General features: G+C 32.3%; 2 protein-coding genes across 2 annotated transcripts; one reads left to right on the forward strand and one right to left on the reverse strand.

Annotated features, from left to right (window-relative positions):
- Nucleotides 1–1,934: 1,934 nt before the first annotated feature.
- On the reverse strand, nt 1,935–2,758 carry LOC120195319 (LOB domain-containing protein 39-like). Its single transcript, XM_039197389.1, has 2 exons — nt 2,489–2,758; nt 1,935–2,392 (listed from the first exon to the last, which is right to left on the reverse strand). Exons 1-2 carry the CDS (start codon nt 2,670–2,672, stop codon nt 1,950–1,952), a joined length of 627 nt encoding a protein of 208 aa, XP_039053320.1. The 5' UTR covers nt 2,673–2,758; the 3' UTR covers nt 1,935–1,949.
- Nucleotides 2,759–7,752: 4,994 nt separating this feature from the next.
- LOC120195507 (kinesin-like protein KIN-7N) lies at nt 7,753–12,295 on the forward strand. Its single transcript, XM_039197515.1, has 16 exons — nt 7,753–7,966; nt 8,038–8,127; nt 8,226–8,344; nt 8,439–8,552; nt 8,637–8,718; nt 8,790–8,857; nt 8,951–9,028; nt 9,121–9,263; nt 9,345–9,447; nt 9,577–9,657; nt 9,846–9,914; nt 9,983–10,042; nt 10,150–10,296; nt 10,879–11,151; nt 11,312–11,398; nt 11,834–12,295. Exons 1-16 carry the CDS (start codon nt 7,819–7,821, stop codon nt 12,242–12,244), a joined length of 2,073 nt encoding a protein of 690 aa, XP_039053446.1. The 5' UTR covers nt 7,753–7,818; the 3' UTR covers nt 12,245–12,295.
- The last annotated feature ends 2,631 nt before the right edge of the window (nt 12,296–14,926 follow it).

The raw sequence follows: 14,926 nt of genomic DNA on the forward strand, positions 1-14,926 counted from the left end.
TTTTAACGGGTTTGATATTTATGATATGAGTTAAAAATAATGGTTTAGTTGTGTTGAAGTAGATGAATTTGAAGGTGAAGGGAAAGAAGAAAAATATATGAAAATTAAACATTTTAAAAGTTAAATAAGTAAAAGAAAATATAATCTAGAATGGCATATCTTCATTGTTAATAAGTTAATCGAGGAGTAACAAAACAAATGATATATATAAAGTACTAGTTTATAAATAGTAATATTTCAATAAATTCACAATGATTATGAGAGTATTTGCAAGAAAATACTCATATTTCAATAAAGGATGTCCACTAATTTATATCAAGAAAATACTAGTTTTTTTTATCATCTAGCTTAATTAGAAAAATTATAGCAATTACAGATGGCAGCAACCAAAGATTTATTAGCTTAATTAATGAATGCTTATATTAGATAAATGGCTGATTAATCCATTTTGCTATATATGAAATATTACTATAATCGCACTTAACCATGAAACTTATCTTTCATTCCTTAGTTAACATTAATCATTTAAAAAAATCTTTTGAGATCAAACCCTTTCTTTTTATTTTCCTCAATGTTTCTACCTAATGCCTTGTATCCATAAAAAAAGATAGGGTAAACTACAGGTTTAGTGCCTAAATTATTATTTTTATTCCATTTCGGTACTTAAACTTTATTTTTTTCTTTCAAAATCATATCTAAAGTTTAATTTACCCGCCATTAAAAACTTAATGGAACTGTTGTAGATAATATTTTCATGGATAAATTACATCATTTATCACTCAACTATCTTCGCACTCGTATTTTGGTCACTAAATTTTAATTTTTAAATTTAATCACTTAACTTTCAAATTACTCCTAATTTAATCACTTTAGTTTGTGGTATAATTTTTGGTTTTGGGTATACTTTTAAATATATTTTTTATTTTAATTATATACTAATAAAATAATAATAATAAATTCATGTCATAAAAAATATTAATAAAATAAATTAGAATGATTAAAATAGGAACAATTTGAAAGTTGAGTAATTATACTGAAATCTTTAAACTTTAGTAACCAAAATAGGAGTGAGAAGATAGTTGAGTGATGAATGGTGTAATTTACCTATAAAAATGCCACGGACAACATTTCGTTAAGGTCTAACGGTAGGATACCAAAATGATACCTAAACCAAACGTTAGGTATGATTTTGAAAAAAATAAAATTTAGGTACCAAAATGGAACAAAATTAATAATTTATGTACTAAATGTGTAGCTTACCCTAAAAGGTATTAGAATCTTGATACGTGTCAGCTGGCAGGCCTCTCTCAATGATTTTGCATGTTCTCCTTTTTTTCATCCTCATGCAATTTTACGTCCTGAAAACAAACTATTGAAGGTTAAATTATTTAATTTTGTAAATTACATATTTTAAATATATATTATTTTAATTATTTTGATCACTTATATAGAAAATCGGCAATAACCTATATGATGAAATTGTTGTTAAAAATAAAAATTTATAAAAAAACCAATACTTTGATCATTGAGAATAATGCCAAATTGCTAAAAGTATAATTTGCCTAATTATGAGATGTTATATTTTCCTTAATCATATATTATGGACATGTATTTTACGTATTCTATATACATAGCTTTTCAAATTCAAAATATAAAAAATAAAATAAAAAATAAAGAAATTATGATTCCTCTAATTATTTGACGATTACATTATTATTAAAAAATTAATAATTTTTTAATTTATATTAATTATTATTTAATATTATTATTATGTAACTTACTTATTAATATTTTTTTATTTATATTTTAAATTTCAAAGCTAAAATTTTAATTTTAAATAAAATTCTATGATTAAAATAGATAGATTTGTATATGTATAATTTTTTTAATGATTATCATTACTAAAATATTCGCTACATGGCGGTTCGTAAAAAAAAACTATTTTTCCTTCAAACGAAGAGATCCAAAATCTTTCTGTCGTGCGTTTCTTCGTTGTTATCCCTTTCAAAAGTGGTTGTCTCCGATTCCTCCGAAAAAAATAACTCCGTTTTCGCTCTCTTATTTCCCTCATCGTGCCGCCTTCCACGTCTTTCTCCGCCCAGTCTAGCCGTCAAAGACAAGCTAAGATCTGAGGACGTCGAATCCGATTGATTTCCCATCACCAACGGCTTCGACTCATAGCTGCACGAGTTAACGCAGAAACGATCCGATGACTCATCACAACTTGCCGCCCAAGAAGACCCCAAAATCGGTCTTAACGTTCCGCCCTGAAGAACCGTTTCCACCGCCGCTTGACAGATGTGCCACTTCCCACATGATAACAGCCCCACCGCTCCGTTCACCGGGTTCACGGTACGACCACATGCCTCAAACAATAAAGATTGAAACAAAGCTATAAAAACACAAAACAGAACTTGTTAACTACACGTAAAAATATATATTTTTTAGAAAAGAAAGTTTGGTGTTGAAGTAAAGGTTGAAAGGGTACCAGGGCGTTGAGGTTGAGGGACAGAGGATATAAGAGAAATGAGGTCAGTACGGCCGAAAAACTTGGCGAGAAACAAGGTGGCATTGCCTTGGGCTTCGGGGGATTCGATCCGTCGCAAGCTCGACCGTAACACGCATGTCTCGCTGCATCTCTTTCGGAGCACGCGGCAACCATTGCAGCTCATTTTTCAACTTATTACCACCGTTTGATCTTATTCAAAGGGGAATAAATAAATAAACCCAGAGCTGTTTTTAGAATACTTGAGTTTGAAGCAAGCCAAGTGAGTGAGCAAAAGCAAAGAGAAAGGAGAGCTAAAGGGAATTAAGGTGAAGGTGATGTTATATAGAGTTAAAAGGCTAACCATGGTTGGGTTAAGGAAGTTGTTTGTTTTTATGACGATGGCCGGTGGGGTAATGGAGAGGGGAAAGGAATATCTTCCAAAACTTTGGGCAGGACCGGCTACGTGTTTCCGCTTCCTTTTCAGTCTTCTTATTTTCTTGTTGCACCGTTCGATTCCATCCTTTTGATCCCAACGTTCAATTGCCAATCATTTTTGTACTTTAGTGTTTTTGTTGGGGGGTTTCCTCAAAATTCTTGTACTTTGAAAATTTTAAACAATATATCAAAATTGATTTAAAGGATTTTTATTTTACTAATATTATTTTTAAATATTTATGAAAATGAAAAAATATTTATAAAAATAATTTTCATTTCTGACCCGTAAGTTAAAGACTTCTAATGTTTAGTTTCGTCTTTTGAAAATGCACGAGTGGGTTTGTGGGGACTTACTTTATTTTACACCCACTTGGAACTTGTTATTTTTTCTTTAAATAGTGGAAGTTGGAATAATGTGACATAGGTAGTCGGAGTCCTTAAGATAAATATTTCATATTTTTTTATTAAAAGAAATTATACATATTTAACTGATACATATAAACATATTATATGAAGTGGAGCATGGGGCGGAAGATTAGATGAATCTCAAGATTCACATGGGTGGTGAGACGGGGATAATTTTAGTCTTGCGGGTTGCAGGATAAGACGATTTTAGGTTTTGTACCTGCAATAGGTCATAGGACGAGGATGAAGATGAAAATTCTTGACGGAAATGGATACGGGAGGAGTCTCCCCACACCTGCCCCGCCTAATTAGCATCCCTACCTGCAGTAAAAATACAGTTGTTAGAGTTTGTAAAAGAATGGTCATAAATGAGAAATAAAAAAAGGGTTAGAACTATTAAAAAGTTGTATGAATTTTTTTCAAAAGAAAAAATATATGTATTATGTATCAAAGACATGTGCTAACACAAGCCGAATGACAGCAACAACATATGTGTATAAACATTATCTCTAATCACTCAATGTGTACAAAATACTTTTAATCACTAAACAATGTGATATTTGAACAAAGAACTTAACTCACTTTTTGACTTGTCTGTTTTAATTATATCTGATCAGTGCCTTAAAACATGACAAACACACATCAACCTCAACTTTGTCTTTACATATCTATAAAGGTACATAACATTAATAAGTGGATTCAAATTTATCATTAAGCTAAATATAAACAAACAACATATTATCGATAGGTGCTAATCAAATTGAAAGATCAGTCACCTATATAGAAATACTGTGAGATTTGAAAATTTTATGATCAAAATTAATGATTTAAGTTATCAAAGATAAGTCATGAATTTAATTAGACTTATGTTAATAAGATAGTTAACTGAAGTTTTGAATACTTAAATCTTGTAACCAAAAAAATACTTAAATCTAGAGAATTTTAGAAGACAGCAACAATTAGAGAAATCTAATGTGCATTCACTGATGAGTTTAAAATAAATTTTAAAAAAATAATTAATTTGTTTGTAACCCACATCAACTTTATTTATTTTAAATTGATGATGATAGGAATTATAGTGCTAATTGAGTTGACGTTAGATAGACATGTAAAACTTAGGAGGAATTTAATATGGGTCCTCCACAGGAATAGATTGAGAGGGGCGGTTTTTCAAAATATTTAATTTTTATATAATTTAATATTTTTTATTAATATTTTTGTTACATCTTAAAATTTTATTATTTTATTATTTTTTTAAATTTTTTAAATTTACCTTTATTATAAAATTTTATATCCGTCTCTTATCCTCATCTCATCGCCTCTAGACTGTACAATGGAATATAACATGTATTTAGGACATAACATGTTTTTTTTGTTTCTTATCTGTTCCCAACCCACAGCACAAAAACTTTCTAGCTACTTGAGGAACATGAACATGAAATCATAATTGTCTTTTGTCTTTGTACTTCAAATTGTAACCTATGGCTGAGAATTGGGTTAGGAGCTTCCATGACATATAATAATAAAAAAAAGCATATATATTTAGGATTGGTTATATATATTAGATTTAGATTCTTCTAACACTGCCTTTTTCTCGAGTGCTCGGATACTTTTGTGTATGTTCCAGAGAGCTTAATTTGGTAGATCAGAAATATCAAATAGAGGTAGCTAAGAGTTTTTATATTAACCTTTCCATGTAATATTATGGGTGCCTCTCCTTTTTATTTCAGAGGCAAAGTGAACTATAGTTCATCATTCACTATTGCCAATAACAAATTTTCATTTATAAAGGCATTAATATCCTTTATAATTGAAAAACTCTTCGCGATACTCCCGCTTAATCTCATGCACTGTAATTGCTATTATTGACAGTTACAAATACAAGTCGTTTAGAAATAGGGATGATCAAATTATTTGAACTTGACGGATTTTGAGTTGATTTGATCTTATATAATCATATTAATTGCATCGAAAATGAGGAAAGACACAAACTTGTTTTACGGAACTACAAATTCAAAAGCGTAAATTTTTGTTTTACGATAGTTGACTTGGATTCGATAGAAGAGCACAAGAAAACCTCAAAATTAGAGATAAATAATCATATTAACATCAATAAAATATGGAATATATTCGACTAAATTGATCAAACAAGAGAAGTTAATACAAAAAGTCAATTTATCAGTTAAAGTCAACAAAAACAAAAAATTAACAACGATCAACGGTTGACGGCATTCAACAATCAATTGTCAGGTTATGTCAAAGTCAAGATCAAAATGAAAAGTTAAGGAAAAAAGTTAACGGGTCAATCCGAAAAGTCAACTGGTTTGACTCAATTCTCATTTCAAGTCAAATGGTTCGATCAAGGTTGATCAACAAGTCAGATTAAATCAAATTGAGTGGATTTAAGTTAACATTATATTATATGAGTCGATTCAGTTTAATTAGACTGAAATAAATTGGGTAGGACTGGATCAAATCAAATTATATCAGAGTATGTCATAAACACAAATCCTTTTATTTTAAGTCACGTGGGTTTTAGGTTAGGTTTCATCGAGCTAAGTGGTTGGATTAGATCGAAATAGACTATTAAGTTTAGGTTACGACTGATTAGCTTCTGGTCGTGGGCTTAGGGTTTTAGAACCTTCAATGATTGGTGAACTCACAAATCCATTTGCAATTCCTTTGGAAATATTACATGAATGGCATTTCTTTCTTGTATTTCAAACACTTCGTGTATTACTTGAATGGTATTTCTTTCTTATATTTCAAATACTCCGTGTATTACCTAACAAATTATTGGGTGTTCTTTTAATGACTTCAGTACCTGTAGGATTATTAACAATATCTTTTTTTTTTTAAAATGTTAATAAATTTCAAAATATATTTCGTCGTCCAGTAGCAATCCATGATATATTTTAATTTTATAAAACATGACTTTCTAATTATAAGGATAAAGAGAAAATATTTTTAATAAAAAAGGTAAACTTTAGCATTATTTCTTTTAAACAATAAATTTTAAATCAAAAAAACCTTAAAAACTATCATAGAATTCTATTAAAATTATTCTTCCCACTGTAATTTTCTTTGAGCGTTGATGGCTATGAAAAATATAATCAATATGAGATAATATATATAGATATAGAAAAAATAATCACTATTCTAAATCGCTATGAAAACACAATGAATTTATTTTTTTGAAAATAAAATAAATTTTTTAAATCGTACATAATATTAAAAATCAATGATAAATCTATGGATGATATTCTGTAAAACTAAAAGAAAATGGAAAGAAAAATGCTTTAGTAGATACGAGTTTTTTTTTTTTTTTTGAATATGTATGCTCCATCTACTCTGGTTAAATGGCTGCTTAAAATTAGGTTAAAAGAACAAGAGCTGGGCTATCCTTTCCATTCCCCAATGATTTTGGGTCAATATTCTTTTGCATGGGCTGCCAAGGTTGATTTAAAGTGGGGAAACTATTATTATAAAGGGGGTTTATATTTAATGAACTGAAATTTATATAAGTTTATGTGTTTACAAATTATATGTTGTTATCTGTCAATCAAATTTAATTATTTGTATTTACTTTTATTTTATTCTAATTAGGAACCAACTTGTGAATTATTGTTAGTTTGCAAATTTAAAGACCATAAGTACATTAGATATTAAAGTTAAATCTTATAATGAAGTTTCTTAGTTGTATTAATGGCGGAGCAAATATAAAGTCATTAGGTGTTGAAAATCGAAATCAACCTACCGTATCCAACAAAAAAGACATGTCAAATCTAATTACAAGTCACATCATTTTATATTCTTAAGGGAGCCACGAGGCCAAAAAAGTTTAAAAACTTAATCATCAATGCTAAAAAAAATTTATTCATTATGCTTTAATCTAACCATTATTAGTAGTGGACTACGGGTAGTAAAATTATACGATAAAATACACAAATTGTCTTTCGAATATAGGTTGATATTTTCTTAAATCTCTCGACTATTTAAAATTATAAAACTATCCCTCGATTATAAGGTTTTATTTTGTTGAGTTTTTCGACTATTAAAAATTATAAAATGATCATTGAATATTCATATGTTTCGAATTCATTTTTTTTGTTCAAAAATTAACAACAGTCCAAGCTATACGTTAACCTATTAACTGAGATGTGATAAAATCTGATGTTAGAATCTCAAATGACTATTGTATCTCAGTCAACATGTTAACGTCTAACTCAAACAATCATCATTTTTTTAATCGAAAATAATTAGTTTGAAATATATGAATAGTTAGGTAATCATTTTATAACCTTTAATAGTTGAGGGACTCAACAAAATAACATTATATAATTAAGGAGTCATTTAAAGGGCCGATGTTGGCCCAAATCTTTTCAATGAAAACACCAGTAGAAGCTGCCTAATGAGCCCAAATTATTTCAACAAAGCATAAATATCCCGCCTCTTCTCTCTGCAACTCAACGTTCAAAAAAGAAAAGACAATGGCCGAGAAGATCTGCGTTGCAGTGAGACTAAGACCTCCGATCTCCCATGAAACTTCTTCTGGAACTTTCTGGAGAGTCGAAGACAATCGTATCTCTCTTCACAAACTTCACGGCACCCCTATTTCGGGCATTTCTTATGCTTTCGGTAAATCTCAGTTTCCCTCTTTCCCCTCCCCTTTCCTTTTTTTAACTCCAATGCTTTTTGTTTGTTCGTAGATTATGTATTCGATGAAACTTGCTCTAATGGAAAGGTTTATGAGCTTCTTACGAAGGATGTTATTCATGCCGCTGTCGACGGCTTTAACGGTTCGTTTTCATCTTCTTCTTTTTTCGGATCTAATTTTGATGACATGTTTAAAGTTCGACTGATTAGTAAAACGTTTACCTTCTTTCTAATGTTTTAGGGACTGCATTTGCGTACGGACAAACGAGCAGTGGCAAGACATTCACTATGAATGGTTCCCCGAACAATCCAGGAATTATCCATCGATCAGTTAACGATATATTTCAGAAAATACAGATGGTGAGTTAAACCGACTAGTGTTTTTAATTGAGATTAGGTATTTCAAAATTGAAGCTTTGAAGTTGATTTTCTTGGTGTTGGATTGCATTCCCAGATTTCTGATCGAGAGTTTCTGATCCGAGTTTCCTACATGGAAATTTATAATGAAGAAATTAATGACCTTTTCGCGGTACAGAATCATAAATTGCAGATTCATGAGAGTCTGGAGGTCGGGCATTGATTAAACTTCGATAAAGTTTCAATTGTTTTTATCCATAAACCATGAAATAACTGGGTTTTCCTGTTTTCTCAGCGTGGGATTTTTGTCGCGGGTCTTAGAGAAGAAATTGTGAGCAATGCTGAACAAGTGATAAAGCTCATAGAGTCAGGAGAAGGTCCTTGAAATTGTTTATTTCCCCCCTTAGTTTTATATGGAAGAACTTTTGCTAATATTTTGTACGAACAGTTAATAGGCATTTTGGTGAGACAAATATGAATGCACGAAGTAGCAGGTCTCATACAATATTCAGAATGGTAATGTTCTTTTAATATATTGCTGAACATGAATATTTATTAGCTGAATGAATTTTACTTTTAATACTTGTTACATTTCTTTTCCATTGCCAGGTAATAGAAAGCAAGGGAATTGATTCACGCCCTTTCGGTGATTATTCAAGCAGTGATTCAATACGTGTCTCGGTTTTGGTTTGTATCTCATCACACTATATAATCCTTTTTTCATTTTCGGAGCCTAATTTGTCCTGTTAATATATGCTTTCATTTTTTGTTTCTGGTAGAATTTAGTAGATTTGGCTGGTTCTGAGAGGATTGCTAAAACTGGTGCTGACGGAGTACGTTTGAAGGAAGGAAAGTATATTAACAAGAGCTTAATGGTTCTTGGTAATGTAATTAACAAACTTAGTAATGGTGCGAAACAAAGGTACTGCTTATCACCTGCGACGTAACTTCTCGTAGGATGGAATAACTATGTTCTAGCCGTATGACTTATTGTCCATTACAGGGCACATATTCCGTATCGTGATAGTAAATTAACCCGCATACTCCAAACTGCTCTAGGTGGGAATGCCAAAACTTCAATTATATGCACTTTAGCACCAGAAGAGGTAGTATTCCTTTCAGTGTGTGTTTATGGCTGTTCTGTGGCCGTTTCTTTTCCTTATATTTTTCCCAAGGGGAGATTAAATAGTGTATTCAACAGATCATTTGGTTTAACTGTGATATCACATGTTTAGGTTCACGTTGAGGAAACCAAGGGAACTCTTCTGTTTGCTAGCAGAGCTAAACGCATCACAAATTGCGCCCAAGTTAATGAGGTTTGTCTGTCTTTCTTTTCTTGGACCAATATATGGATCCTCAACTCAGTTTATAATCTAAACTGTGAATTTTTTTTTTATATTATCATATGACAAACAGGAGAAATAATCCACTTTTCTTCTCATCAATTTATTTTATTGGTTTGGCATGAATTTGACACAACTAATCATAGTCCACCTGTTTGTAGATTATGACTGATGCAGCCTTACTTAAAAGGCAACAGTTAGAGATAGAGGAGTTGCGCAGGAAGCTTCAGGTGAGGCTCAGGTCTCATATACTAACAATAGAGTCAAAAGCTATCTAACATAGTTTAACTTTGTTCAGGGGTCTCGTTCTGAAGTGCTGGAACAAGAGATATTAAAGCTAAGGAACGACATGCTTAAGGTTCATATTTTTTATAAAACTTGCATTATCTTCTTGTGTCACCAATTATTAGCCCGTACATATTTATATATCATATATATATTTGTCTGCTGATGTCCAATTTGCAGTATGAACTAGAGCGTGAGAAGCTTGAAATGGAACTGGAAGAGGAAAGAAGATCACACAAAGAACGAGAACAGCACATTAGAGACCAGCAGCTGAAGATTGAAAACCTAAGTAGTCTGGTTTCAGATGGTGATAGAAGTTCTAGTCAGGTATAACCTCAGTCTGATTGTGGTTCCTAAACTACAAGATCACCACCTCTATTTTTGCATCCCCTAAGCTCATTACTTGGAAATCAATGCATCTTTCCATCGTTTAAACACTTCATTTATCTTTAGAATTGTAATTTTTTTCCTTCTGGCTTTTGCTTTCTTGTTTGCGGTTTTTCAGTAATTCAGGTGATCAGAAATCTTAAACCTTTGAACTAAACAATTTCCTGCTTCACATGACCTTCCTCTGCCATATGTTTATCTACAGACTAGAGCAAATATTTTAACAATTAATGGACAAATTTACAAATGTGGTATAAGGCAGTAACTGAATTCTGGTTGCAAATTTCATTTTATATTATAATCATTTAGCTAGTCTCATGGATTTCTTTGTTCTCTAGTGATGAAGTATGGCATCAAATTTGAAGTTGACCTATTAAAGAATTATTTATTATTTTTGAGTCCATTCTTTTCTTGGATGGCCAAATATTTGAGATGCGTTATTTTATAATGCCTTATTCGAATTCTTTTTACATTTCTCGCTATGAGAATGAAGTTTAATGAATTTTCTTTTGGTGAGGGCAGGATTCCAGGAAAGAAAGCCCAAAAGATGACTGTAACGATAGAGGAGATGATTTTAAAACTCCTTGTTTTAAAGCTGCTGGCAACGCCTTTATTGCCATGAGATCAAATAATTCACAGTTGCCAGATTTCAGTCCTCTTCCAGATTCTTTTAGCAATGTAGCTGATGAGGACACTTGGTTCAAAATGAATAAAGGCTACATTGCAGACCTTGATTCACTTCAGATGACTTCCGCAAGAAAAGTTCAATCGTTTCCACCACAAGATATAGCTCCTGTGAGTTGATAATTCAAAGTCATTCATTCTTCATCTTGCTATCAGGATTATACATGTTATTTTCTATTGTATATTTGTTGAAGCCTTTGTATGATAAATCGCATTGGTCATAAGAGCAACTGCATTAATTTTTAGTTTACTAATAAGGCTGCATTTTCAGGATTGCTCAAATGATAACTACAAAGAAGAACTCCAAAATCTCAAGAGACAGCTAGAACTTGTCATCGAAGAGAAGAATAAACTCGAGGTCAGTATGTGGCTTACGTACCACTTTTTTCTTGATAATTGTTATCTTTAAACGCATTAATGAGTGTTTCTGGTCAATTCTACTTATTGACACAAGACCTGTCAATTCTGATCCGAATATGAAATTTTGATGCAATCTTTAAAAAGTCAACAACTCAAATTTGAAATGATCCGGACTCGAAATGACATGAATCTGGAGTAACCAAGAACCAAATTGAGCTGAAATGCAATGACTAGAAATTTTCAAAATCCGAACTAACGAATCCAAGTTGACTGAACCGGCCAATTGACAGGTCTAATTGGTATCATTGGATACTTGTACATGATGAACTTTTTAACCCAAGCTTTACACCGTAGCGAATTGACATTTATTACCGGTTGATTCATGCTTTTGTGCGCATTTCTTTTCCGTAACTGTTTTAAGTGACATTCACAGAGAAAGCATGAAGAAGAAACACAATTAAACGGTAGATTAATGGTTGAAAGATGTGAACTTAAACAAGAGTTAGATGCCAGTAAAAACATGCTGGAGGCTTCTAAAGAAAGCTATGGTAGCTTGGAAAGAGAGTTTCAGCTGTTGAAAGAAGAACGAGACTCGTTGCAGAAATCGTTGTCTGAATCATCTCAGAAGCTCATGGTTGTAACTAATCAAAAAGAAAACATTTTGAAGGACTTGAACTCGGAAGTACAAAGAAGGAAAGATCTGGAAGCGGAGATTAAACAATTCAGTGTTGCTTTCGCTTCTCGACATAGATCACTTGCGTCAATTCACGGTGAGTTCAAATCTAAAATCGAGAAAATGAGAGCTGAAAATCCAGTTCCCCTGCACAAATCTCTACAGTATTAAGGCAATTCAATTTCTTTTTCTCCTTCGTTGGCATGGCTGCTTGCCATTCTCTTCTAATGTATTGAAACTGTTGTTTAAACCTTACCGTTTGTAGTCTGATTGGAGATATAATGTAGTTGTTGCAAGGAAATGTTTGCAAGTGATATTGTTATCGAATGCTGTAAATGATTTATGATCATTACATGTAAGGATGCACCCAGATGTGTTGAAGTGGTCGTATCTCCAAAAATCTTAAATCTCTTTATAAATTTAAATATTTCTTTTATATTGATGATTTAAATTTTGCAACTCTTTAAAATTTTATAATTTTGGGTCATTAAATTGTTGATTCTTTAAAAGTTGGCACTCTCAATTAGGGCTATAAATGAAACAAAACATGTAATGAGTTATTCGAATTCGACTCGGTTAATACTTGAATTGAATGAATTAGACTCGAGTTCTTAATGAACTGAAACGAGCTACTTGATACCAGACTCAAAAAGTTTACGAGCAACTCGAAAAAATAATTTTTTATTTTTTAAAATTAAATTATTATTAATATTTATATTTATATGTTATTAAAAAAATAAATATGAAGTTTTTATGTATTTAAGATTCAAGTTCGAGTTTTAATCTAGTTAAGTCTGAGAATGTTATTGTTTTAAGTTTTTTTTAGTTCAAGTCGAGATTAAATTTTTATTTTGAGTTCAAATCGAGCTTAAAAATTTTAAGCTCGCGAACTTTTAAGTCAAGCTTAGCTTTGAAGCTTTAGAGCCGAATTGAGCTCAATTATCGCAACGCGAAAATGGCTATCGCAATTCGAAATGAAAAATCGCAACGCGAAAATGGCTATCCCAACTAGAAAATCGCAATGCGAAATGAAAATCGCATTGCGATTTTCTTGTTGCGATTTTAATTTCGCATTGCGATTTTAATTTCGCATTGCGATTTTCATTTCGCATTGCAATTTTCTCGTTGCGATAGTCAGTTTCGTGTTGCGATAGTCTGTTTTGCCTTCAACATAATGCAGATTGAAAATCAACAAATCAACTATTATATTTCAATCAATTAAACAAGCACAAATAAGAATTATGTACACACCAATTAAACAAATCAACATTTACAAATCATTTTTTACAAATCAATTAAACAATCAAAAAATAATAATTCTTATTTCCTCATCAATTATTGAATCAATGAATCAACTTTTGCACCCGTACATCCATTTCACGCAGCTCACTTAAGGATTAACCTGCAAAAACCAAACATTTGCTCAAACAAGACTTCCTACACATCTAAAACATATAAACAACAAATTATTGAATTATAGGTACTTAACCAAACATTTTCAAACCAAAAGGAGTATATATGTTAACAAAACTTGCATTTGACTTACCAATTAACAATGGATACTTTCATAACGTGGATGCAGGTAGGCAGCGTCTAGAATATATCGCTCTAGCCATATAATGCCGAAACCACAAGCCTACTACAGCTCTATCTCTATCGGTGGGAGGTAGAAACTCTGTGCTTCCCGTCGTCAAACACGCCAAGCACATGCATACGAGAGGACCACAATCCCCTCTGCCTCCCGGCGATTGTTGTGGCACGGTTTCGTCTCTGACAACTGTGACATTGAACTTCTTTGACTTCTTGTGTCCAGAATGAGTCCAATAATTAATCCCATCCAAGAATTTAGCCAAATGAGAGCTCCATCCCTTGATAGTATCTCTCAAATCAGACAGTGATATGTAATTTATCATGTTGTCATATACTATTATCTTCAGGGATGGGAGCTGAAGTTGGACGAGAAGCCAATGACGACGTTCCAAAACAGGGATAAACACCTGCAATCATAAGTAATAATTCATTTATTTGCGCACTTATTTATGAACACCTTTAAAAAATTTAAAAAATAAACACTAACCTTATCGACCTCCCACCATGCATGATAAAATTTAGCTTGTCCGTTGCCCAACGAAAATGATTCATTTCGTTGATTCTTCAAGTGAACTGCGTGAAAAGCCGCCGACATTATTGTATATCGCGAATTTTTTTTATTTTTCCTAAGCTTCCTTATTATTAGAAGACGTGACACCCACGCATCGATATGTTGTTTTACAAAAAAAAAGACATATATTAGTGAATTACATTAATTTTTAAAAAAATTAATCAAAATCATATATAAGTCAAATATAAGACTTACCTCCCCATCGAAATAGCCACTGTCTTCAACCCCTAATAGCACACCCCACCAAGACCGATCAAGCAACAAAAACATTTTATCGTTGAGTTTGCTTATGTCAGTGTAACACCCTTGGCTCCGCTCATGTAGATAAAAATCAACTGCGGTCTTAGCCCAAAGGGTATTATCCACAATTGTTTCCGGTAGTTGTCTCCTCTCCACTTCAGATACCGGAAGGGTACTAGCCGGTAACTCATACGAGAGCCAACTCTCATCCATCATGTCCGGAACCGGTGGGGGTTTCTCAATACTTCAATATATTACCCCATGTGAATCGGGCTCTAGAATGGTGGGAGAGACCTCTTCAACGATGACAGTGGCCTCTTGAACGGTGCGGGGGGACTCTTAAGGGAGGATAGGGGCCTCTTGAACGATTGGAGGGGACTCTTGAGTGATGACAGGTGAGTCGGGCTTCTTCTTGCGGAGCCTTCGCACCATTGGGGTGAACAGAGACGTAA

The sequence above is a fragment of the Hibiscus syriacus genome, unplaced genomic scaffold, assembly GCF_006381635.1.
Source record: "Hibiscus syriacus cultivar Baekdansim isolate YM2019G1 unplaced genomic scaffold, ASM638163v2 tig00004620_pilon, whole genome shotgun sequence".
NCBI lineage: Eukaryota > Viridiplantae > Streptophyta > Magnoliopsida > Malvales > Malvaceae > Hibiscus > Hibiscus syriacus.

Bases quoted from the DNA above. Each gene is read 5' to 3' on its own strand.
- LOC120195319 (XM_039197389.1), bottom strand. From the start codon at position 2,672: ATGAGCTGCAATGGTTGCCGCGTGCTCCGAAAGAGATGCAGCGAGACA. The intron at 2,393-2,488 runs GTACCCTTTCAA...GTGTTTTTATAG, and splicing joins CCCTCAACCTCAACGCCCTG to CTTTGTTTCAATCTTTATTG.
- LOC120195507 (XM_039197515.1), top strand. From the start codon at position 7,819: ATGGCCGAGAAGATCTGCGTTGCAGTGAGACTAAGACCTCCGATCTCC. The intron at 10,297-10,878 runs GTATAACCTCAG...TGGTGAGGGCAG, and splicing joins GTGATAGAAGTTCTAGTCAG to GATTCCAGGAAAGAAAGCCC. The intron at 11,152-11,311 runs GTGAGTTGATAA...CTGCATTTTCAG, and splicing joins CACCACAAGATATAGCTCCT to GATTGCTCAAATGATAACTA.